At 34.3% G+C, this 27,739-nt stretch overlaps 1 protein-coding gene across 1 annotated transcript in view; it reads right to left on the reverse strand.

The window, feature by feature from the left end:
* LOC118187171 (uncharacterized) overlaps positions 1 to 27,739 on the reverse strand; it is a 732,208-nt gene that overhangs the window by 11,237 nt on the left and 693,232 nt on the right. Inside the window, exons 7-9 of the mRNA XM_085815129.1 lie at positions 8,123 to 8,201; positions 5,297 to 5,447; positions 1,125 to 1,278 (exon numbers count right to left, since the gene is read on the reverse strand). Coding sequence (XP_085671255.1) covers positions 1,125 to 1,278; positions 5,297 to 5,447; positions 8,123 to 8,201 — 384 coding nt within the window. The remainder of the gene's footprint in view (positions 1 to 1,124; positions 1,279 to 5,296; positions 5,448 to 8,122; positions 8,202 to 27,739) is intronic.

The following is a 27,739-nucleotide window of genomic DNA, read 5'->3' on the forward strand; positions in this document are numbered from 1 at the left end:
TCTGGGCGGCTACAAAAGATTGCTTAATACAAAAATAATTGTCGTTTGCAAAGGTATCGTCATTGCCAATATGTGTTGCGTTTTCCTTAGGTACGTTTAATAGCATTCTTGGCAGATGGATGACATGGATGGCAAAGGAATGATTTTTATATGTGACACGGCATCAGAATTAAACTAAGGTTAATTATGAATTCTGAAACGCCGAGCTCAGAAGATTCCCCAAAACTGTATTAAGGTAGCAAAGATCAGCGTGATATTCGTAAATTTGCTAGGTTTAAATAAAGAATCTACTTCTTCAGCTGCAGGAATGCAAATGACGAAAGAAAATTCTTTGCTCAAGCGATAGCAATGAGAGGAAGAAAGTCAACCTACTGCCGCCATCTACTGATGAAAAATGAGAACAATGAGATAATTCTCTTAAAAGCTGAGTTTAAAAATGTTAACTGGAACGTAACAGTTAAACGTTAGCTGGTATCGTTAACTGGAACTGAAAGATTTTTAAGAATATGAAACGCCTCTAGAAAAATCTAACTATCCAACGGAGGATGGTTTGTGAGTATTCAATAACTGCTCAAAACTGAAAAATATGATTTTCCAATTAACAGTGTCGACTAACAGAGGATTTATTTGTTTCTTTTTTCCTAATATATGCCTCATGTTCCTTAGCACAAAATTTGAAGGCTCTCTTAGTTTGACCAATCTAAATTAAAACACATTGTCAAGAAATCTGTAATTACCCTAATATTCATATCCGGAACTGGACCTTGAAGTATGGAACTGCGAATTGCACTGATAGAGGGGAAAATGACCCCATAGTTGAATTATGTACAGTCAATCGATGGGAAAAAAGGAATGACAACAGAATTCTTAAACCGTGTTTGTCTACTGAAAACGATCTGCAGCAAAAAGCGAAAAAGACAAGACAAAACAAAAATTAAAACTGATTGTTTAAAATAAAAACAGTTTGTTGTCAAATTGAAATAAAGGCTACAGCATGAACGACTGTATCATAATGAGTTCATAATTGTAAAAGCAAAATTCTTAGATCTTGTAGTGTGAACATCATTTGCAGACATGCAGTTTTAGCTCAAAGGTAATATAACGAAACGCATATGGTTACTGACCTTTATTTAATGTGAAATGTTCCTCAGTATATTCTACTTTGAGGAATGTTGTCATCTCTACTTCGAACACTTTGTTGGGATCAGGTGGCAGATCTGTAGGAATGGAACGTCGCCGCCGTCTTCCGTAACCAAGCTGGCCGTTGCCACAAGGTACCTGCATAAAACGTAGTTTATTATTAATTTATTCAGTATTAAGGAATGCAAATATCGTATTCAAAACATTATCACTTAAACGCAATAAAATTACAACTAACTAAATAAATAAATGAGACTCTTGATTATTTTAAAACTGTAACTTTCGTTTCAGGAACCCAGTGGTAAATGCAGGTAAATATGATACATTTACTGGCTTCAGGAACCCATTGGTAACCTTTCTTAAGAGTTCATTCACACAATGGTATAGTCGTCATTATTGCTTGGAATGGATAGTGGTTATCGAGAAATATCAAAAGGCGCCGATACTTGCAATGTTACTTTTTTACCTTTTTTACCCAATGTTACTTTTTTTTTTATATCGATGGTTTCAAAAAGATAGAAAAAATATTGAATGGAACCCTAAAAAATGTCGAACGACAAACTCTTCCTAACTGTATAAACTCAATCCCGCCAGTGACAGCTCGTCGCAGATTCTTAATTGTTGGAATTAATTCTTTACTCGACTGCACAAATGCGAGGAATTTTCATATTCTGCCATTCCGGAGCCTTTCCGTAAGCAGAAACAGGTTCGCCCAGAGTAATATCTTCAAGGCTACCTTGATGAGGATTGCTTTCTTCATGACAACGAAATTCATGAGAGTTCCAGTATATATAGGGTTCCAGTCTTCATAGGGTACCCTTGCGTCCTAGCGAGCCACTGCTAATTTTTAAAAGTGCTCGCAACTTTGCTCAAGTTGGTGACTTTTCGCTAAGATCTTCAACTGAATGTTTCGTTAGCCTTTGTGAGGGTTGCGTTTTCATGAGAGCGAACTTTATATATAACTACTGCTGCCCTGATGCCAGGATACCCTTGCGTCTTGGCGAGTAGCTGCCAGACTTAAAAATGTGTCCACATCTTTGTTGGAGTTGGCGACATTTTGCTAAGTTTAGGTCTTCATATGGGTATCCCATCAGCTTTCATAAGGGTTCTTTCTTCGTGATACCGAGCTTCATAAGGATATCGGCACAATTTTGCTTTTATTTCCTTGCGTCTTGGATTTACAATCCCCTGCATTCAGATGAAGGTTCTATAACAAGTCACAGATTTGGTAACGAGGTTTTGAAACTCTTCAAAAGCTACTAGTATGCTAATTCAGGAAACTTTTCGTCCGCATCGAATGTGCCTCGGTGTCAGAATGCTTGAAAACAGAAGATATCATTCTAATGGAACCAAACTGAATAATCTCTCGAAATATACCGTAGGTCGCCGAACTGCAACACGTCAACTGCATCTCAAAGCGTCCAGGATCCCAAACAGGCTTTTCGCTAAGATCTTCAACTGAATGTTTCGTTAGCCTTTGTGAGGGTCACTCAAAAATATGAAAAATGTCACTCAAAATGTTTATTCAAAATAGGTAAAGAAAATTAAAAGTTATTCATATATACAAAGACTAATATATATACTCTAGAAGACTGCCTACTGTGACTTTGATGCCAAATTTTTAAAGATTAGGAAATGTTTATTTTTTATTATCATAATTTTACCTTGGTAGAAAAGTCGTGCGTTGATAGAATTGAGAATTCTAAAGAGGGCAATATATGAAGGAGCGCATTTTCTAGAATAGCTAGGCATTTTATAGAATACCGAAAACTCCCTGGCAATCACACATTTTATAGAAAACCAAATTACATACATTTCACGAAAGCACGAAATACATTTCCCATTCGCTTAGAATATCTGTATATTTGATACTTAATACATAATCCGTACATTAAATGTATTTATTTCATACATTTCCATGCATGGTTTTCATTAATAAGAATTTTGTTTTGTGAAACTTTTAATTTTCTTTACCTATTTTGAATAAACATTTTGAGTGACATTTTTCATATTTATTTTCAAAACAATATTTGTATTTTTGAGGAATACACGTCTTTTAAATTCATGCCTTATTATGACCTTTTTGCATGATTTGCTTAAATAGCAATGCGGTACTATAGAATGCCTAAGTATTATATACAATGCCTAAAGAAAGTCTGTAGTAATTCTCATATCCATACGTTGTCTAAAAACGTCAGGCATTCTGTAAAACGCCAAGTATTCTATATAATGCCGGAGTTTTATACATTGCCGATAACACATACATTAAAAAAAGGACTTTTACTTTAATATAATTACTAATATATATATATATATAAAGAAATTATGTGTTTTCCAATTAGAAGAAATGCTAATCCTTACGAAAATATATTTTTGAATTTTGTATATATGAATAAAATTTTGCGAACCTTTTTCGAAATTAATATTGTTCTTGCCCTTTTCTGCGGAGGTAATTTGTCTGCTTCTCATGTGAAGGTCGACATTTGCATTTCTTTTATATGCATTAAGATTTCCTTAAGGGTTCGTAGAACAATGCATTAGTTACTTTTTCATGAATACTGTTTGACTTCAGCAAATTAATTTTTATATGCATCGAAATGCTGTTTAATAGATTTAACTGACGTGGAGGAATTTTTATATGCATTGAAATGCTGTTTAATAGATTTAACTGACGTGGAGGAATTTTTGTAATGAATGATGAATTTTTTTTTAATAAAAAACAGAAGTCACTATTTTTTTGTTGATATAATTTTTTTAACATAGTGATATTTTAGATTTGCTTAATAGAAAATAATCTTAAAAATTAAAAATTTAAACTTTATATTTCGTAAATTAGCATAAAACGAGTAATTTACACTTTTATTTAACGAAAAAGTTAGAATTTTATGGGAAGAGCTTAGCTGGCAACTGGCGACCTTTTGTCTGTCATTTTGAAACACAAAGTTCCATTCCACAAAAATTTCCCAAAATTCGTCCGGTATGTTCTGAAAGAACATTTTATTTATTTAGTGAAACCTCTTCAATTTTCGTAATTTTTTCAGGAAAATATTGTAATGAAAATTTTAATTAACATGATTCAGCAATGAGTGTAAACACATAAACATTATTTCCCAGCCAGAGATTACCAAATTTACTATTTCTGCATAAATACTCTTATTATATAATCCAAATTCCAACACATCTAAAAGCAAAATATTGTTAAAACCAAAATTCAAAACTCAAACAATTCATTGAATACGGCGATGGATGGAATCCGAGAGTTATCACATTCGTAGTCGAGCTGCCATTACACTCTCACTTCACTCAGACTCTCGCTCGTTATTTAAATTGAATATATGTTTCTGGTGGAGTTCACGAAAGTAAAAATGCTGGAGAGATTTAACATAACAAAACGGCAGGTTAAGTGAAAATAAAACTCATGAATATATATGCTTTTAAACAACGAGAAAATGAAAAATAGTTAATATAAGAAAATGTTTTGATTCTTTCTAAGATCACCAATTCGCTTTTACTTTGCTTCATCATTTTGGTTATGCAAGATTTCGGTTCAGTTCTGTTTGATATGCGGTATGGATGTAAAAATGGGAAATGTGATTTTCTGACCAACAGTGTTAGGCAACAATGGATTTATGTGTTTCCTTTTTTTCTAACGCCTGAGCACAGGTTTCTCTTTCGTCATTTGCATTCTGCAGCTAAAGAAGGTTTTGTTTAAACTTTCGAAACTAGTCCTGGAAATTTATAAATATTATGCTGATTCTTATTGCCTTAATACCTAATACAAACTTATTTTCCAATACATTCAAAAAGAAGTTTATATCAAATAGCAGTTTGAAGTCCAAAGTGTCTTCTAGGAAAACGTTTCTTTACTGAACGAACAAATTAGAAACAAATGTAAAGTTCGATCGTGACATGAAACCCTTATTTTTTATCACCCTATATCAAAATAAATGTATAATTCGGATTATAGTCTTTAAATCTCTATAGAACTACGGTCATTAAAAAACTTTAATAATTAATTATTCTATTTCACTGAAAGCCTATTAAATCAGAATTTCTAGATTAATGGTGATTGCTTTGAATGCATTTGCCTCCAAAATCTAAAAATTAATTTACTTATCAAGAGAAGGAACTTTAAGAAGCTGAAATACGAACTCACCCCCCTGCACTCTTGTAAACAGACGCTGACGGTACCAACAAAGAGAACATAATTGGCGTCTGGAAATTTGAACGCTCTAAATTTTGCCGAGAGAGCGTCTCCATTCTCGAGAGACTGAAAATTTCCGAAAATGTATGGATCAATGGAACACCTGCAACGAGGGAAAAAATATGTGAGTTCATATTACAAACACATTACAAAATAATGCAATAACGGTAACATATTTGGTTTAAATTAGATGCATAAATAATAATAAGATAAATGAGGCGGCACATAATACTTTAGATGCAGTTTTCATGTGAATTATTTTTAAAAAGCAGATAGTTCTAATTCTCTCGCTCCCTGTGATTTGACACTGAAACAACATATTCAGAATTCTATAAAATGTAAGCTGGTGGATTTCTTGTGCAACGACATGCGTAAATAAGTAACGTAGGACGCGATTTCTTTGGTGTTTGGCGTAAATCTCAGGATAAAATACATGCTGTCATCAACATCAGCCTTTTTGTTGATGTCATACCACTTGCTGAGTGATATAACCTTGATTTTTCGTGTAGTTTGTGCAATAAAATTTCCACATAGTTTGTGCACCGTTTTCTAATTTTGTCCTCAACATTTCTGGCTTCGTATATTTTGTGCATTTTGTCGACATGGCAATTAAAAATTCGTACATCTTGTTCGATATGAGGAGCGAGATGCCTTTAGCGAGATGTCTGACAGCACTACGAAAACATGAGAAATATGGAAAACGGGAAGACAATCCACGTGTGTGTCAGAAAACAAATGTTTTTTCCATCTGAAATTCGCCGACAAAGAAGAGCGCATATGCTAATACGTGGAAAATCTTTGCGATGCAGCGCGGAAGCTGAACTCCATCGCTCAAAATGGCAGTGCATATTTGCAGTGCTGGCTCTGCTTCAACGATAAGAACTATTTTCTACAGTGTTTTCAAAAATAAATCAAGACGTATAGCCGTATTAGTGATATTAGTGTAAAATCACCTTTTTACCTATAATTTTGTTGTTTGTATCATTGTGTTAACTATGTGTCAAGGAAGTAAGCTTTTTAATGACTGGTGATCTTAATTACGGTTGTGATTAGCCAAAAGGTTAGTAACCACAATAATTTCAATAATAATTTTTTAAAAATATCAATGAAAACTTTGTTGTTTATGTTAATTATTACTATTGTTTTAACCACGTGATAGGGATATAAGCTTTGTTGCCGATTATATTGGGAGCTAAAAGGTTAATTTCCCCTTTTTATGATCATTTTAAAACGTCAATACAAATTTCGTTGTTTACGAGAATTATTATCATTGTGTTAATCGTGTAACAAGCAAATAAATGTTTTACTGACATTCTTTCTTTCCACCGACAGCGAGGCAGCGGATCCACTGAGGCAGTTAGCATATCAAACAGGTAGCCTCGCTGAGGGAATTAACTTGGTCTACATAACACACTTTGGTACATATTGTACTCAAGACGACTGCTGAGGGTGGAAACAAACGTTGGGCGAGTCAGTGGTGCAGTGATGGAAGAAGGGTGCATTGCGGGGAAGGAGAACAGTTTCATTTTCACATTTACATAGTTATGGATAGATGGTTACAACGTAAGTGCTGTCAATACGCATCCACAACGTGAACAATAAATGAGTACTGTAGATAGTTATAATACAGGTATAAGTGAGTTATAATCAGCTGAAGGGTACATTAATTATGAATATGAGCAATTGACAGATTGATTGATAAAAACGTAAAAATAATACATTAAATAGGACAAAATATATAATTCAAGAAAATATGTATAAACAGAAAAGAACAGAAAAGCTAACTTAAATAACAGAAATTAACTACAAATACAGAATATATGAGAATTATGCTGGTGACGAGGATGGCAGTTGAAAATTACTCCAGCTTTTCTGAAATATTACGTGCAATATTAACGGAATCGCATATGTGTTTCAAAGCATAGCGATTTTCCGAAGTAAATTCGGCCCATGCATGAATATGGTCCGCTACTGGCTGTCTAAGATGATGTTCTGCAGTCTCTCTGCAAAGAACACATTGTGGTTTTGATTGCCTGCCATCCCGCATGAGTTCTGGTCGTTTTCGCGTCGTCTGAAGTAATGCGGGTAAGTCATGAACGGAACATGCCCTGTTAGAAACTGGGTAAAGTGAGGCAAGTCACTATTTAGAAGCCGACAAACTTTTGGGAAAAATTTGTAGACTCTTCTGGCAGTAGTCTCTGTCTCCCACAGATGTTGCCAACGCTTCAATAATTCTCTCTCGAGCTCGGCTTTTAAGAACAAGCCCGGAAGAGGCACATCAAGTAGGCGAACGTGGGGGTCAGTTGCTGCTCTTTTGGCTGTTGCATCTGCAGTTTCATTACCCAGTATTCCGGTATGAGTATGTACTCACTGGAGTTTGGGCATATAGTATTTTGGTCACCTTTTTACCTATAATTTTGTTGTTTGTATCATTGTGTTAACCATGTGTCAAGGAAGTAAGCTTTTTAATGACTGGTGATCTTAATTACGGTTGTGATTAGCCAAAAGTATAGTAACCACAATAATTTAAATAATAATTTTTTAAAAATATCAATGAAAACTTTGTTGTTTACAGAGTCATAATAGGAAGATCTTTTTGATGTTTAAACAGTAACAAAGTGGAGCTATTTTTGGTTCTGAGTACAGTAAATTCTGAATAACGGAATAATAAAAATATTATAACCCATATATGTGTTATTTATCATTATTATTATATTTCTTAACCTGTATATAACTGAATTTATAAGGTCTATATTTGCATTCAATTAAACAGTATACCCATTCATAATGATGACTTCTTCCTGATCAGGTGTACTGTCGGTGACTTTCAAGTAACTTGCCAATAAGCCATACGTATCTGAAAGAGAAGAAACATAATTTTCATAATATTCTATAAAAACATTTATTGTTATCATCTGCAATTTTTTAGTGTCATATAGCAAATTTTAATTGTTACTTTCTAGCAATTTTCTCTGAAAGTGATTAATATTTCTGAAATCATAACCGAATAATGATAAGATATAATAACAAATAGAATAACTTAAGTAATTATAGAGGGTGTTTACACAGTTTTTAGAACGATTTGGATTAATAATTTAGAAAAAGCAAATGTTTCAAATTAAAATCTCTGGGAAAACCTTATCATAGGAAATGAGAAGTATAAAAAAATAACGTTTTTAATAACTTACATAATTAATCTCATTTTTATTTAAATCAATCCGACTCAAAAGTAATATAACTATATTTTTAAGAAATGCATCTGTTGCTTTAGTTTAGTTAGTTAATTGGCAACAAATAGATTAAAAGTGAAAGAATAATAACTTACGTTTTTCTGAGTGGCAATGAAATCGAATGAAAAGTTAAACAACGTAAAATCGTGTTTCGAGAAAAATAGCAGTTTCGGGTCATAATACAAAAAAAAAACAATTAAATATAAATCTAATAAGCCATTTGTTTTATAAACATTTGTTCATACTCATAATTTGATTGATGTCCTCAAGTCATTTATGTCCAAGATTTGTTTTATGATTATATTTTATATCATATTAAAAGGTGTAACGGCGGTCGATGAAAAAAACAATCTCTTTAAAAGGAGTTGGTGCAAGAAAAAGTTGATAAAAACTTGAGACAAAAAAGAAATCAAAATTCTTAATAATTAAATAAATATTACCAAAGAGTAAATATATGTTACGCTTGCTTATCTTATTTAAAAATATGCTATTAAACATTTTAGCTCATAACATAATACATGACCTTTTTATAATAATGAGCAGAGCTTTTAGAAATTGTTACAAAAATTGAAATTCTTTTGCCTTTCATTTCTGTTGTGCATACTAAATATAATTTTGGATATTTAGCAATTCAAAGCTTACTTTGTAAACATATATTTTTTTATTATTTATTTTCCTAAAATTTATACAGAACATTAATCTTCTAAACAAATGTAATGGGATTTTAGGCAAATAAATTTAAACTTGCCAAGTTAAATAAATATTAGAATAATATAGACTGCGTTTACACATTTTTAGGAAAATTTCGATGAAGAACTTAAAACAAAAACAGATGTTTGGGATTAAAATTTCTGGATCAGCTTATTCATTGAAATGAGAATTATCGTCTGCCCCTTTTAAATTTATTCTTCTTCAAACGTCGCATGTAAATAAACTGTGGATTCAAGGATATGTTTCTGCGCTTTCTGAACAAAAATATTCCTATTCCATAACTTAAAAAGGTAACGAAATGCATGGCATTAAAATATCTAAATGCAAAATGAGTAAAATTGTTAATAGGAAAGTGGAAAACTGTCTTCCATTATTTTTATATGGAAAGAAGGTTCCAAATGTGTACCCAGAAAATGTACGTACTGTTTCTAAAGTTAAAACGCTGGTAATTAGAGAAAATGCGCCAACGCGGAAATCAATTCCAAAGTGTTTAAATACATCTGTAGCAATAATAACACATGATTTGTAACTCAAAAAGCTAAAAACATAATGTTTACCAGATTTTACCAAGGCGTGTGACTGAATGCAGAACAATTTGTAAACAACAAATAAAACAATAAATCATGATTTGCAATTCAAAAAGCTAAAAAACATGATGTTCACCAGATTTTGCAAAGGCATGTGACTTTACGCAAAACAATTTGTAAATATCTGTATGAAAATTACTTAGCAAGGGATAAATGGAAGTACATTGTGACTCTGGATGAAGTATGGGTTTACCTAAATGACAGCAACGGAAAAGGTGTATTGATTATCGTAAACGAAGAGAAAAAAAATGACCGGATTCTGTCAATGGAAGACGTTTTGAAGGGATTTATAATTTTTTCAAGATTGCCTTAAAATGGTAAATTAATAATAAGAAGAGTCTGAATAAATGTTAAAATCAACTTAACGTATTATCAAAAGAAATATTTTCATCCGATATTTAATGCAGAAATTCCACTTCTTTATCCTAATGGCTTTCAAAGATAAGCTTCATCAAAAACCAAAAACCAACAAGTCATACTTCGAAAATCACAAGTGTACTTTGAAAAAAGAAGACTGATAGAGGTATTGCTTATATACTCTTTTCAAAGTATTTCTGCAAAGTCCCTTAACATTTCACTTACCGACTGTTGTGCCTTTAAAGAAAAGAGCCTTTGAAAAGATCTCTTTCTATGTGCAAACCCACGACTTATTGGACTCTGCAAAGTAGTGAAAGAGGAATGGAAATGCATAATCCTGGGAATTTTCCAAAAAGCCGTTCTCTGACGGAAATTATGACTTATGGCCCAGAAAAAAAGCTATCAGATCGAACATTTAAAAATCTAATATTATATGAATATTAATTACTCAAATATTAGTTATATAAAATTAATGATAATTAAACGGTTTCGAACTCGTTCTAGAAATGTGAAAACACCCCCTGAAATACTATCATCTATATTCATTGCTTGAACTGATCTAGCATTCAAATATCATTTAAACAGCGCTAAATATGCGTAAGGTGAAAAACTAAAAGATCGAAATTCCCACTGATACAATATTGCCAGGAAAGGTAACGAATTTAGCATCGCTTAATTGATTTGAGTCCGAAGCTCTCAAAACCTGTTTTTTCCGGAAGTTTAATTATTTTGTTACGTCGTTCTAATTTCATTAATGAATTGGACGAGATGTCTTTTTAGCTAAGCGAAGGTTTACTTTCGAGCTTCGAAAGTATATCTTAAATAGCATTTGCAAAAGATATTTGGAATAAAAAGGTATTTTCCTTGACTTAAATCAAGCAGTTAAGTAAATGCTAATTGCCTAGGAATACATTCATTTAGCTTACGCAAAAACTTAATATACTATTTTTAAGTAACCCTATTTTCATATTGCAGCGATAAATCAATTCATCGTTCTTTAATTGGCTTCGTTATTACATATTGTTGCATAGTTTTTCAATTTCTGTAAGAAGTTTTTATTTATTTAATAACTTTTTTTGTTTCTGTTTACTGTTGTTACTGTGCCTTGTTTTATGAATTTACTTATTTATTTATTTTACTAACCGCCTAAAATAGTCTTATAAAGTACATATATAATGCCTTTAATTAGTCCAGATAGTATAATTCCACAAAAATATTTCATGCTTTAATTAGATAATATATTATTTAAATAGATTAATTTTACGTCTTAACTTTTATTTAAATTAATCAGATTTAAATTTTACAATATTTAAAAATATTAAGTAAAGCGTATGTGTTCGCCTCAATTGCTGTGTAAAGCTCAAGGGGCATCTCACATGGAAGTCTTGAAGCATTATCAAGAGGAGCATCGCAGGGACGAGGGAGACGAATAGGAAAGAAAAGATCTCAGGTTTCGAAAGATCAAGCACATCAGCTATAGATAAGGCTACTTGAGCTGGAACATAAATAATAGAAGTAACGTTAAATCACGTTTGCACAGTCTCTGAACACCTGCAACATCCAGGAAGCTTAACGAAGTTTCTGTACAATACGTTTCAAATAATAAAAGCAAGAGAAATTAAAATAGATGAATTGCAATACAAAAAAAAATGCAAATAGAAATTGAATGTTCTGAATAAAAATAATCGAGGGAATACAAATAACCAATAAACTAGCCCTCGGTTCGAAAAACTATAGAAGAAAATGAAAAAAAGTATTTTTAAAAATTTAAGAATCTAGCGCTAGGAAGCTGGGGGGGGAATACCCCAGGTAATAAAGATACTAAGCTTATACAGTTCTTATTGTTTTACTTAGTAAATTAGAAACAAAGCAGAAAAGTTACTCTAAGATTTATTAATAAAATATTATTAGCACCTTTAATAATATATTAATAAATTTACAAAATGTGCTAATGTTAATAGCATTTTTCCAATTCTTTAAAAGTGATTTATCAATGAAATTAATAGGATTAAGGATTTATTAAAATTCAATTTGCGCAATTCGTTACTCAGAAGGCAAACTCATTTATGCAACATAAATTTGCTGAAACTGATTTTAGACGCATTTCCATTGTCACATAATTTATAGATGCGCGCGTCGATATTTTACGTTTTCTTATCAAACAAATGTCAATTACACAGACCTAATAAAGAATCACGGTGCATCATAAATTCGAGCCTAGAAAATCTGGAAACACAGTATACTTTTGGAAGAAGGGAGAACGTTCTTCTCTAATTAAGGTAAGTGAGAGCATATTAAACGCGAGATAGAGCATTAGTCATAAAATCTTGCATTAAATATCATATTCACTCCGGCAGAGATAAAATTGGAATGAAGAAACAAGATAAAAAATTGAGCAAAAAGATCGTAAAGTTCATCAGAGCAAGTCATAAAAGTATTATGTTATTATTTATTCTGACCTGAAGCTCAAGTTTATAGTGCATTACCTTCTAAACCAAAAAGAACGGAATTCTTTGGTGTAATGTCTGTCTGTTTTAGGGCACAGACGATAAACATTGCGCATGGAGTAAAAGAGTTAAAAATAAATTTTATTATCTAGAATTACAATGTAAACTTTATCTCTAATTAACTATACTATGATGATGAATAGACTGTATTTATAATTAATTAGATGAAGATTAGTGTTGCGCTATCTACCGTTTCATGAAAGTATTTTTCAGCCTTTGTTTTCGCAATCGTTGGTCGTAGATATATACTTCTAGTTACAGAAATAATTTAAATTACGGAAAAATTTATGTTTTGGCATTTTTTAGCTAAACGACCTCAAAAAGTCCGATTTGGGTTAGGAAACCCAAATGTTTTAACGAATACTTTTGAAGTCCATACATTTAATGAAGATGCTGAAAATAATTAAGAACCGGAATATTTAAAATTAAATTAATTTTTGACGGAAGACGAGTTTTCTTTTCAAAGTTTACTTTTTGGAATAATTCAAGTACCTAAATTTTTTCAAAGGTTTGTAGGGTTTATGTTTATTTTAACTAACATTTATTTTAAGTTTAAACTATCTTTCCTGTCAAGCCTTACTTTTCCCTGGAACTGCCAATGCCAGAGTATGTAAATTTTTAGTAGAACGCGCAAGGATTCAAATTATCAGCGGAAGTATTCTGAGTTAAATAGAAAGGAAACGAGTTCGAAGTGTGCTTTTCTTACTTCACGAGCGCGGAGGTAGTTAGTCAGAAATTGAAGAACCACGCGTTTCGGCCTGTGTGCTTGCCTAGACAAATTGTTAATCTTTCAACGTAATATTCAGAGTTTGCTGAAGTATCAGCGGTATTGTAAAACGCGGTGAGGTTAGTTACGTTTAGAGAGCCTCGTAGTTAGTGACTTGTTAGTATCTCTTTTAGTTTCTTATTTTTATTTTACCGCCAGGTCGGCGTAGTTTGTGAGCGCCAAGAGCACGCATTTGTACTTTCTAAAGTTGAATAAAATGGGACTTAAACCCTTCTCAAGACTCTGTCTAATTCCCAGTTTCAGCAGTCACCACTTTGTTGCGCGCAACTCTACATTGGCGCCCGAACACTTGTCGAACTGAAATGGCTTAAAATCGGATGGAAGCCGCGGGACAACAACAAGAAATGGCAAGCCAATTGGAAGGATTTGGATACCTGGTCCAGACGTTGAGAGCGTGAATCAAGCCAAACGTCAATTTCGACGGAAAAAATTCGGTGGCGATATTTCTAGAAAACCTCGACAATCACTTTCAGCTTTACCCTGTGCCTGAAAGACAAAAAGTTGTCATCGCCACATCTGCACTAAGAGGACAGGCCGCGCTATGGTGGAAGAATATAGGTAAATTTTTATTAGGGGAATTTGGAGGCCAGACATATACATTTGAAAATTTCAAAAAATCGTTATTAAAGGCCTTCCCCATAGTGAAAGATCGAGCAAGGCTAGAAGCCGAACTATATAGTTTCTATCAACGCAATATAGAAGAGTTGACGGACTTTATTCTGCGAAAAATTAAGCTGACGGATATGCTGTATGGGAAGAAACCCGACGCGGAGATTATTGAAATAATCTTACCAAGATTGTTACCTGCTGTTCAAGACTACTTCGAAATTAGAAACCCAAGCACATTGCAGGAGCTCTTCGAATTGGCGGTGAAGTTTCAAAATGGCAGAATAGCGGAAAAAGCTAGAGGGGCATCGTATTCTCAAAGTACCCGAAGGCAATCTTCAAATGAGCAGACCAGAAATACAAACCGCTCTTATGGGGGAAAGAGCTATCAAGCTAACTCATCGAACCTTGAAGGTCAAGGCCCAAAAAGGAAATTTGAAAACAAACGTCCGCGTACCCAGAAGGCAGAAGTTGAAAGGAAAGCTTTAAACGAGTAGAGGGGCCTGTGAAAGCGAGGTCCAGACCCCGGAAGTTTAAAAAAAACCCTCAAAAAGACACTTAAATACGGTCATCGTAAAGAACTCACATCTACCAATTATACAAGTCCTGGTTGGCGATGTACCAGTAGAAGCCCTCATCGATACAGGAGCAGAAGGTAATTTTATGAGTGAGATATTTTTCAAAAAGAATTTTTATAGGTTACGATTATTTAAAAACAAAAACACAGAAATTATAGCGGCGCAAGGAAAAACCTGTCACTGCATCGGGAAATTATCATTAAACATACAGGTAAAAGAGGAAAGCCTCAAAGTATTAATTTTTGTAGTAAAACATTTGCAAAATCCTCTTATTTTAGGTATGGAGTTTTTAAGGGCCGCGAGGGCCAAATTGAATTTTCAGGACAGTTCTATTGTGCTGGAGATGGACCAGAGGGTGGTGGAACCTGTGGAACAACCGCAAGTTGACCTTAGCCATTTGAATGACCATAAAAGTCAAGCCATCAAGCGAGTGGTGAGTACATTTTCAAACTTATTTTCAGAAAGGCCTGGTAGCTGTCAAATAGTTACGCATGAGATACAGTTAACTGCCGAAAAACCTTGTAGGACTAAACCGTATCGTTATGATAAACAAAAAGACCTAATCATCGAAGAACATATTCAGGAGATGTTAAAGAATAAAATAATAACGCCCATAAATGGTGAGTACGCGAGTCCAGTCGTACTATGTAGGAAAAAGAACGAGTTTCCTCCTTCGGATAAAAGGGCTTGGAGGTTTGCTATCGATTACAGAAAACTGAATAGTATTACTAAATTCCCAGTTTACCCTTTGCTGGTTATAGAGGAAATTATTAGAAATATTAAATCTACTAGATACGTGACTACTTTGGACTTAACGTCTGGCTACTATCAAATAGCTATGAGACCAGAAGACATACATAAAACCGCGTTTATAACAAAATCGAGCACTTATGCATTTTTACGCACGCCCTTTGGGTTGTGTGGGGCCCCATCAACATTCCAGAGAGCTATGGACATTGTTCTAAAGCCTGTCCTAGGAAAATCGACTTTAATCTATCTAGATGATATAATTATAACGAGTAGTACGTTGGAACAACATATTAAAGATATAGAAGAAGTGTTTAAATTATTAAAAGAGGCCGGTCGTACAATTAACGCCTCAAAATGCAAGTTCGCAACTAAAGAACTTAAATATCTTGGTTATAAAATTTCGCAAAAGGGTATAGAAACTCAAGATTCAAAAATAAAAGCAATCAAGAATTTCCCACCTCCCAACACCGCCAAGAAACTTTCTTCTTTCCTTGGGTTATGTTCTTACTATCGGTCATTCATAAAAGATTTCGCTAATATTGTTGAAACCCTGTTAGTAATTAAAAGAAAGAAAAGTAAATTCACGTGGACAGCGGAAGCAAATACCGCATTTGAAAGATTAAAAGAAGCGCTCATCAATGCCCCTGTATTGAAATTCCCGGAGGGGGACGAAAACCTGGAAATTGCAGCATATGCGTCGGACTATGCGGTGGGTGCGGTTCTTATGCAAAATAGCCATCCTCTGGCATTTTTTAGTAAAACGTTGAATCACACACAAAGGAATTATACAGCTACAGAGAGAGAAACATTAGCCGTATTAATGGCTGTACACAAATTTCGAGTTTATTTCGGCAAAGCGCCAGTAACAGTCTTTTTGGATCATGCGGCTGTTGGTAGACTTTACTCGGATAAAAACCTAACGCCCAGGTTAATAAGATGGACTTTAAAACTCCAAGAATATAATCTAATAATAAAATATAAACCGGGTAAGGAAAACAATGTAGTTGACGCACTTTCTCGTATAAAACTGGACGATGAAGGTAATGAACTTAAATGTGCTGTGTTGACTTCAAAAATTTTAGATTCTAGAGATATAATTATCTCTGAACTGAAAGCTGATCCTGAATTTGAAAGCATCTATGCATATTCGAAAGACCCCGAAAGCTTTGAACATACAGATATCGATGCGATAAGAAATAGAGCAGAAAACTATGAAATAATAGATAACTTATTATTTTATACGAAAACAACAAACGAAAATCTCGAGTACAAACCAGTCATCCCAGCCTCGCTTCGATTAAGCATTTTGAAGGAATTACACGACGCGAAAACAGCGGGTCATTTAGGGGTCAGAAAGACTTTAAAAAGGGTACGCGAGGCGGTATATTTCCCGCAATTATACAAAATAGTAACTGCGTATGTCAGGTCCTGCAATCAATGTCAGTTAATAAATGACATTAATTACAGCCCGGCCGGGTACTTAAATAGCATTCGCGCTACATTTCCGAATGAAATTTTAGGCATAGATCTCCTTGGTCCCTTCCCCCAGAGCGAGTTAAATAAAAATCGTTTTCTTTTAGTAATAGTAGATCATTTTTCAAAATGGATAGAAATTGTTCCACTTAAACGCGCGTCAGCCAAAACAGTCGCAGATGCATTCTTACACAGATACATTTTAAAATACGGTGCACCGATAAAAGTCATTAGCGATAACGGAAAACAATTCATTAGTCAAATATTTGAAAACATATGCACTGGACTTGGCATACGCCATATCAAAATGGTTCCGTATAGACCACAGGCAAACATAGCAGAAAGAGTTAATAAAAATATTGTAAAAATAATTCGAAGTTACGTTAGCACACATCACAAGCGCTGGGATGGCTACATAAATGAATTAGCTTATGCTTTAAGAACGGCAAATCACGATACTACGGGAAAAACCCCAGCAGAATTATTTTTAGGCCGAAAGTTAATTACGCCTTTAGATAAATTATTCTTTGTGCAACAAAGAGAGCAAGAATTTAAACAGAAAGATGTGCAAAAACTTATTGACCAGGCGCTTAAAAGCTCGGATACGGCAAGAAATAGGCAAAAAATATATTGCGATAGAAAACGCCGTGAAGCAGATTTTAAAGTTGGGGATAAAGTATTGAAGCGGAAATTTTCTTTATCAAGTGCCCCAGACAATTTTACGGCAAAGTTAGCTCCAAAATTTGAAGGCCCCAATGGAATTCAGGAAATCAAAGGAGTCGTATTGTACCTTAAGAACGAGAGAGGGGATATCCGTAAAGCAAGTCCAGACCAGGTGAAAAAATACTATAATCAAAATGATTTTGAAATCCTTAAAAGTTTCTTGCAGGACTCAAGCGTAAAAGAAGTAGAAGGTCCAGAAATAACGTCACCCGTTCTACCACCCAAGAAGCAGAGAACTGAAGAGACACCTAGCCCTTCTACAACCCAGACGACGGTACCAAAAAGAAAAAATGAAAACTTTCAAACTCCAGCATTTAAGAAAAAGAAGAACGCAAAGCCGCCGCGTAAAGAAACCTTGGTAAAGAGGAAAACTCCACTTACAACGTATCGCAATAGAAATTATACATCAAGGAGAACGCTCCCAGGTCCAGAGAGTCAGGTGCAAACAAGGCCGCCGTTCCGGAAAATAAAAAGACAGCAGGAGGAACGAAAAGACCAGCAACAACAGAAGAAATTCAAGAATGACTCCAGACCGGAGGACGCCAAGACCAGCCGTCCAGGGGAAAAACGAAAAAGACAGCAACCCGACGACTACCCAGCCAAGAGGCCAGCATGCAGAGGACGAAAACGAAAAATTAATGTGGACCACACTCGGAGGTCATTAAGGAGAAGATTGACGTCCATGAAACGTATAACGTGGGAACAGTTCTGCCAGAAAAGAATGACGGAGTTCCAATCATCGAAAACTCAAAGATAAGTTAAAATCTTCTATAAAATTTTTCTTTTGTTCCAAAATGTTATGCGTAAATACGAAGTTCTATGTTTTGACGAAAGTCAACGTGTCTCGGTTGAGACTTAGTTTTGTTTTACTTATTTAGCTAAGGCAAAAGTATTATTTTCTTTCAGTATAAAATCTAAGAACAAGCATTTTCTGTTGGTCGAAAGACTAATTCTGTTATGGTAAAGCCAAAATTTGGCCGAAGATAAAAATAACTTCGTATTCTTGAATTGAAGAATTAGTCTGAGTTTTTTTATTTTATTATATAGCAAAGACTAGTTTAAAATAATTGAAAGGAAATTAAATATTAATGTCTGAAATGCATTAATTAAGTATCTATGATATAATAATTAAACTTTAATATAATGCATGATGACATTAATTGAGAGATATTGAAACATCTTTTATAAGTTTTGGAATACTAAAATGTTTTTTATTACTTTTGAACTGATGTTTTCTATTTGAGATAAAATCTTCCTGTTACAAACAAAGAACCGGAAGTATGAGAGTATATTATTGCTTTCTCTATGAAGAAACTGACTTATATCCATTTATCGGAACCATGTAACCAACCAACATGAATCCAAAGATAACCATAAAACCTAAGATGTAGCTAGTCGGCTCGCCGAGATTAGAGCCCTGCTCGAACTACTAGTGTTCAATAACTATCGCTCGACCACTACTAAGCCTAAAGAGGACTCAACGAGACATAACAGAAATAGTTCCGTCATCTCTGCCTCCTGTTCGCTCTTCAAAGAACAGAAGTCTATATAAAAAGTCTAAAGTCCGTTCAGAAGTCTAAATGGGATAGGTAACGACACGTACTATCAAAGATAGGACGATTTATGATGATGATGGAGTTGAGTCGACTTCTATTCTATACAGTGTTGCCAAGTTTTGTCTTCTCCACGACAGGATCGGACTCCCTGGGCAAAAGGCAACCAATGAATTCTTGTGCTGTTCCGTCGACTTAGCCGATAAGTATTTTTTTCATTTCGACAAGTCTAATCTAGAACGGGACTCAGAAGAACTGAAAGGCTTCTCTTCCTTTTCCTTATCTCGCCCTATCTGATCCTCCTCTCTCGCTGTTTTATATACATCAGTTTATTACAGATTTAAAATCATTTATTACAAATGGTTGTATATAAGTCACGATTCAATTATAATCTTGAAGTACAGCACTGCTGTACCATATGAACTAATTTTAAGTAGAAGGGCAGTAGATTTAACATAATACACACAAAGTTTGTATTCATATTGTTACGAATTTGGTATTTAAAAAGCTAATGTTAGTTCAATTATAAATTAAATGGTGTTATTTCTCGCGCAGTGCAGCGCGTGACGAATATTAAAAGAAAGCTAAGCCAAAAAAAATTAAAAATACAAGAGCGCGTGCGTTAAATAAATAAATATCTCTTTTTGATTTCGAGAAAGTGCTGGAAAATTCTAGCGCGTGATTTTAAAATCTTATAAAAGGAGGAAAACATCTCAGTTTGTAGCAGTTGTTTAGTTTGTTGCTGTTTAGAAAACTACTGTTGTTGATTGTAGCGAATTCGCGGATTAGCGTTCTTTAGCTGTTTTGAATTACGTTCTATTGGACATTTGAGTAGTTAATAGATAACTACTGTGAGATATTGTAATACTGCATGATAATTTGAGAAAATTTAAGCATTTTTGTTGTGATAATAATAAATTTTTGTTCATTTTTCATCGGACTTGTGCATTCATTTCATAACGAACCCGTACGCACGCAACAATTTTTGGTGACAGAAGTGGGATTTGAATGCCAATAACAAGAGCGATGGAAGAACAATTCAGGCAAATGATGACTGCATTTGCTGCTTTCCAAGAAAAGATGGAAGGAGCCGTCAACTCCGTTAAGGAAGATATAAAAGCTGTACAAGAGAAAATGGATGCTGGTCAAATATCCGTTAAGGAAGAAATGAAATTGGGCCAGGAATGCGTTAAGGAAGAGATGAAATCCCTTAAAGACGAGATGAAAGCAGGTCAGGACGAAATGAAAAGAGAAATTACCTGCGTAATAGAAAATAAATTTGAGGCTATGGAAGGCAGAATAGACGCGGTTGAAACTAAAGTTGGACAAATAGAAGAAAGAGTTTCTTCGGTAAAAGAACAAGTAGAAGAAAGAATTTCTTCTGTAAAAGAACATATAGAAGAGAGAGTTTCTGCCGTCGAACAACAAATTGATGATAGGGTTTCTGCTGCCGTCACGAAAGAAGTTGACAGCCTAAAGAAGTGCATAGCGACGGTAGGAAACAATTCTGAAGGTTTTAAATTTTTATCGATGCCTGCTCGTTCCGTTCTGAAACTATCTACATATGATGGGAAGACCTCCTGGCAGGTGTATAGGACACAATTTTCTATCGTTGCGGATGCGAATGGATGGGATTCCCAAGCTAAGGCCTGTCATCTCGCCGCTTCTCTGAGAGCAGACGCAGCGGATATCCTGCAGACGCTTCCCGAAAATCAAAGGCTAGATTTCGAAGCTCTATCCGGCGCTTTGGAGCTGCGCTTCGGCGAGAAATGTTTAAAAGACTACAGCAGGCTCCAATTAAAATCTCGTCAACAGAAGCCTACCGAAACACTTCAGGAGCTCGCCGCGGATGTTGAAAGGCTGTCCCAACTCGCCTTTTCGGAATGCCCGACAGAAACAAGGGAAATCCTGTCCTTACAATACTTTATCGACGGCATCCGAGATGCTGAAATACAGAAAGCTCTTCGAATGGCAGATGTAAAGGACATAAAAAGCGCTCTGTTGTACGCCATGAAGTTCGAGGCAGCCCAGCAAGCAACTAGTAGAGATCGCTACCCAGTTAGAGCTGTGCGAGTCCATGAGCCAGTGGATCAACTGATGGCTCGTTTAGATGATTTAGCCAGACAAGTCGAAGATTTGATACGGAGTAGGAGCGAGAAGAAAGTGGCTCTAAGGTGTTGGAGATGTGGTAGTGAAGGTCACCTAAGACGGAATTGCAGAACACCCCAGGGTACGGAATATAAAGCAGATGATTTTACCAGACAAGTCAGTGGCTTGAGACGGAACAGAAGTGAAAAGAAACTAATTCTTAAGTGCTGGAACTGCGGAGTTGAAGGCCACATACGAAGAAACTGCAGAACACCCCGAGGTGCGGAAAATAAGACCATTTCCCAGCAACAACGCAGTAAACAAATTAGTGACCATATCGAGGAACGGAGGTTGCCAGATAGTGAAAAACCTTGTTTTAAAGCTCTTAAAATTTATACAGTGAGTGGCAACAATAACGGACTGTCCATCAATGGGAATATCGATGGAGTTCCTTGCAGTATGATCATTGACACAGGAGCTAATGTTACCATCATTAGGAAAGATTTAGCTGAACAGTTTAAAGATAAACTTATTTGGACGCCATCCTGTGTTACCCTTCAGACTGCGTCTGGTGACAAGATCGACATAACTGGGAAGTTAAACGTAAACATCACGTTTGGAAGTGCCGCCTACCATCACACAGCATATGTGGCGGATATTACAGATCCATGCATACTCGGATTGGACTTTTTAAGGAAATACAATTTTTCCTTAGACTTGAAAAACAACAAACTGCTTTCAGGATCTGAAGACATGACTATCCATCCTAAGAAGGGATCCTCACCTGGAAATGCCGACGCTTTGTCCGAAAGAACCAGCTCGAGAAGCATCCGAAATCATGCTAGGGTCGAAAAGAAACACCAGACTACCAGCTATTCTCCATCTCAGACGCTCTTCGGTCGAGACCTTCGTCTGCCTTGAGACCGCCTGTTTCATCGCCGTACGGATGCGCCTTCATCGCCTGAGGAACACATCCAAGATGTCAAGGCCCGTTTTGAAGTGATGCACCGTTCCGCACGAAAGCGAGTGAACTTGGCGACGGAGAAAGTGAAGACCAGATGCGACACAAGAGCTACTAGACAGAGATCCAACAAAGGAGACAAGCTGTGGTTGTGGAACCCAATTCAACGAAAAAGCCTGAGCCCTAAATTACAGTCACCTTCGGATGGTCCATATACAGTGCTGAAGACGAATGACGTCGTGGTTCGGATCCGTGAGTCTTCGAACTCTTACGACAGGTTAGCTCATTACTATGGCCATAGTACGTAATGTAAATAATTGTAAACAGTATCAGACCATGGTCCTTTTTGTTTATAAATGTGTATTTGATTTGTATTCAGTATTTGATTTGTATTTAGTATTTGATTTGTATTTAGTATTTGTTTTGTATTTAGTATTTGATAGCATTTGATTTGTTTAAGTTAGTTATTGCATTTATTGTTTATATTGTTTGATATTGTAATGTAATGTTTATGCCTCAGTTGCATTTATGCCACAGTTGTAAGTTTAGCTTCCTGTCCAGGGATTGTACTGCCCGGGACGTGCAGTCCTTGGGAAGGGGGCAGTGTTACGAATTTGGTATTTAAAAAGCTAATGTTAGTTCAATTATAAATTAAATGGTTTTATTTCTCGCGCAGTGCAGCGCGTGACGAATATTAAAAGAAAGCTAAGCCAAAAAAATTAAAAATACAAGAGCGCGTGCGTTAAATAAATAAATATCTCTTTTTGATTTCGAGAAAGTGCTGGAAAATTCTAGCGCGTGATTTTAAAATCTTATAAAAGGAGGAAAACATCTCAGTTTGTAGCAGTTGTTTAGTTTGTTGTTGTTTAGAAAACTACTGTTGTTGATTGTAGCGAATTCGCGGATTAGCGTTCTTTAGCTGTTTTGAATTACGTTCTATTGGACATTTGAGTAGTTAAAAGATAACTACTGTGAGATATTGTAATACTGCATGATAATTTGAGAAAATTTAAGCATTTTTGTTGTGATAATAATAAATTTTTGTTCATTTTTCATCGGACTTGTGCATTCATTTCATAACGAACCCGTACGCACGCAACAATATTATAATTTAAGATTACAACATTGAGCATATTACTTTACCTTTCATAAATAAATATATTTGGTACAATAAATATTAAATGAATTTAGCTGTCTCAAACATAAAAGCATTGTTTCATTATTCATTTATATTAACGTCTACATAACTTAGTGTTTTTCTAAACAGAAGAAAACAATCAGTCGGCTAATCAGTGAGACAAAGTTTGACTAATTTTTAAAGAAGTAAAATGTTCTCACTGTGATTTAATAGCGAAATACTATATTTCAGCATTAGTCTGCATGAACAAGGGAATTATATAAGAAAGTGATAATTTCTCAGTATACAAACGTTAATTTTTTATCGAATCATTTATCAGACTTCAGACAAAATGCCTAAAGAAGGGATTCCTCGTAACATAAGTGTATAAAAAATTCTTTGATATTTTCGACATAACTTTCGTAATAAAATATTACTAAAAATAATTTATAAAACCTCCTGTTACATGACGAAGAAGCTTTGGACGCAAGATTACATACATGAGATCTTAACTGATAAAATGACACATTAGTTAGGATTAATGTCACGACAAGATCATGAATTTAATCCTCCTGCATTATAGTGTGAAATCTTTGCTTGGAATTAATGATGTATGACAGCTTGTATTAAAATCAAATTCAAAAGCCTTATAAGATTTAACCCTCTTCACTCATGGCACTAGTATGGTTCAAAAATTATGATCTTCTTTGCTTGGTGTGTAGAAAATATCCCCAAGAGTATCACAGATTTCGGTATAAATATATTATATGCTAAATCCAGATGGCTCTAAGGTGATTGCAAGATTCTTTGTCATAACTTTATAGAGAATTTAGTAAGGTTAGAAATATAATACCATGCCATCTTATTAGCGATTATTAGGAATACATCTTTTTCATAAAAATCTTTACCCGTCTTCATCTTCGCAACCGTTGGACGTAAACATATTTCTCCCATTACAAAAGTGTTTTAAATGGCACAAATGTTTACGTTTTGATATTTTTATATTAAAAGAATTAGTCTGTAAAAATAAGAAAATCTAACTTATAAACATGCTTGTGATCCTTATATTAATATTTAGGAAAATTTTGCACTCATTATGAAAAATAAAATACGAAACGTGTGTGTGAAATTTAAATCTTATGAATAACCCATATGACGAAAATTGACTGAAATTCAAGTTTAAAACTGGACATTGTATTCAGCGGCCGTACACAAATTTAAAAACGAAATGATTACATTGCACATAACTGAAAATACAATGTTAGTTTAGCAAACGAGTTCATAAATTAGTCTGCAAAAATTAAAAGCCAGGTGAGGTATTTTGTGAACAGTTCACATAAGGTATCCCATGATCACAAAAAATTCAGCTAAAGATATTTCTTTACTGGTAGGACATTTTTGTCTCTGAAAATAATTAGATGCTCCAGTATGGTTGCGTATGAATACAGGCATGATTTACAGAATAAATAGCATTTAATTATATTGATATTTTCCTTTTTAAGACTTTATTCACGACTTGAAGAGTGTATATTGGAACGAACCGAGTAAACAAATAAATTTGTAAACTAGACTAGAAGAGAAACACGCTAATGTGACAATTCAAATCGTAAAAACAAATAGTTTTCTTCTTTCTAGGTATTTCTTTCTTCTGATGAGGAGGGACCTTTAGCTGCCCTCGAAATCGATTGAGTGTTTCAATATACTTACGCTAAATACAATGTTGGTTTTACGATTCTAAATACAAGGTTGGTTTTACGATTTTGAAATTTGTAAACGTTTGCATTATAATGAAAACAAATTCTCTATTATTTTGAAGCAAGCATCACACCGTAACTTCTTCAGTGTTGGCAATGTTTTTAAATAATTTACTTATCAGTTCAGCGCTTTCAAAGGCAAACAAGTCTGCTGAGGAAAAATATCAATGGGCTTTGACAATTAGGAGGTTTTTTTATCTACAATATTGCATTTCTAGGCTTAAGGTTTGAAGGTTAGAAATGAATATGTGGAGGAATTGCTAGACCATAAAAATGAACTCAACAACAAAAATCTACAACAGCATCATAAATAGCAACCAAAGATGACTGTGAAAGATATGCCTTTAAGATGAAGAAAGAAAAGCTAACCGTAATTTTTTAACTCGTGAAATATTTTAAATAAAGAATCCTCTTTTTCAGCTGTAGAAATGCAATATTTATATTATTTTATGTCATAACTTGTTTTCATTTTTCACGGCAAATGGTGCCAGTAACTTGACTTCCTTTCTCACATTGTTAAAACCTGAACGCAGGCTTCTCGCTTGACATTTGTACTTATGCAGCTGAAGGAGGAGGCTCTACAGGAACAGGGACGGAGCACCAGAACTTCGTCAGTGACTTTTACAGGTATTGCTCCGCCGCATTAATGTACCCGCTGGGCGTACGGCTGGCCCGCATCAGAAGCCAGCCTAACAAGATATTTGCAGAGATACTCTACATTAATTCTAGACTTTCGTATTGAATATATGATTACAATAACTCGGTACGCAATTATTACAACGAACTTAATCGATTAACAAAAGTTGGGTTATGACAGGTTAATATAACATAATTACTTCGAACATACATTAATACGTCATACAAACAATGCATTTACATTAGTATATCTAATTACATTAAACATTTTTTAAGTAACTCATTATTGTAAAATATTAAGTGCATCTCCTAGTACACTTGTCGTATTCCTAAGGCAATTATCTTTTTTTGTACATTTCCTTTCATTTTTATCATGTTACAGACAATTGCAATATTTCTGAAATCTTACATTGTTTTTGCAAATTAATATATCATAATTACATCAAACATATATTAGTACATTACATAACATTTACATTTACATTAATATATATAATTACCTCAAATTATATTAAATTATTTTTAAAAATTTTTAACCATTTAATTATTGCAAGATTTTTTTCCCAATCTCCTAGTACAGTGACATATTCGTAATGTAATTATTTCGTTGAAACACTTCCTACCATATTCAGCATGTTTTAGGCTTTTGCCACATTTCTGAAATCTTGCATTATTTTTGTAAATTGTGGAATATATCATATTTATACAGGCATGATAGCGTCTTGACATATGCCTTCTCTTTTATGTGAAAAAAGTTTCTTCATAATCAAGGAAATCTTATGTTGTAATTGAGGGATGGTTAGTAAGCATTTCATGTACTCAGGCGTAATTTGTGTCCTTTCTTTGCAGTGTAGCTCTTTTGTGAACTGGTACTTGAAAATAAAGTACTCTATGTCTCCTTTTCCCCACATACGCACTTGTCTGAATCGTTCAAATTTCGTGCAAAGTAGTACGTCGACAAAGGACCATGTCCAGATAAAAAGGTGTTGATAGAGGTTCTACATTTAAACCTTCGAAACTAGTCCTGCAACATTATGAAATATTACGCTGATTTTTGTTGCCTTAACATCTCCAATAATCGTTATTCGGCGTGTCATTTAAACTCAAACATTGTCAATTAATAAATTATACCGATCAATTGCAACAATTTGCATAAATATGCTTCTCATGTAATCTCTTAAAATAATAAACCTTTTCCTACAAAGATATTTTATTTTTAGTTTACAAATGCAAATATTTCACTTCAGTTTGCATACGGCCTTTGAATATGACTTCGAACTTTAAATATTTGGGAGAATGTTCTTCGTACGTTTTAGCCCCAAAAGGGCTATTAGTCTTGAAACATGATTTTGCTTTGATTCACTTTTCATTCGACTCTGTTTTGCCATTTGGAAAAATGTAATATATTATTCTTTCGTATTTAATCAGTCTGTTATTAACCCTTTGGCCTATAACCACGAGTTTGACTCGTGGTAAAGAATTTGTGCCATAAACAAAAGCCACGAGTCTGACTCGTGGTAAAGAATTTGTGTTATAAACAAAAGCCACGAGTCTGACTCGTGGTGAGGAACTTATGCATAAAATGTCTCGTATTATTATTAGAACAAGTTATCCTACATCGGTTATTTTCCTTTGATTGTAACGACAGTATTTTGTTTTTTTCAGTTGTTTTTGACGAAACTGGATGATCTGTTACTTTAGTTGCCCGTAAAGCTCCGTTACGTTCACACGTTTCAAATATAATTTCGTATAAAGCATTAAAAACCGCTTATACCCATCATGCAATTATTTTTGTCAACTGATCAATTGATTATGATTACACCCTAGACGTCTTAAAATTACTGTTTGTACCAAAATATTGTTTATTATTTCACAATTCCTTTCGTTACACTGAAATATATATGTCATGAAAAGTTTACATTTCGCGCCAGTTCGGGTACACGGCTGAACAGTTGAATGCCACGGCGCGCGACCGAT

This window comes from Stegodyphus dumicola, chromosome 4 (assembly GCF_044657685.1).
Source record: "Stegodyphus dumicola isolate Sdum_Otavi_A_Nest chromosome 4, ASM4465768v1".
NCBI classification, from domain to species: domain Eukaryota; kingdom Metazoa; phylum Arthropoda; class Arachnida; order Araneae; family Eresidae; genus Stegodyphus; species Stegodyphus dumicola.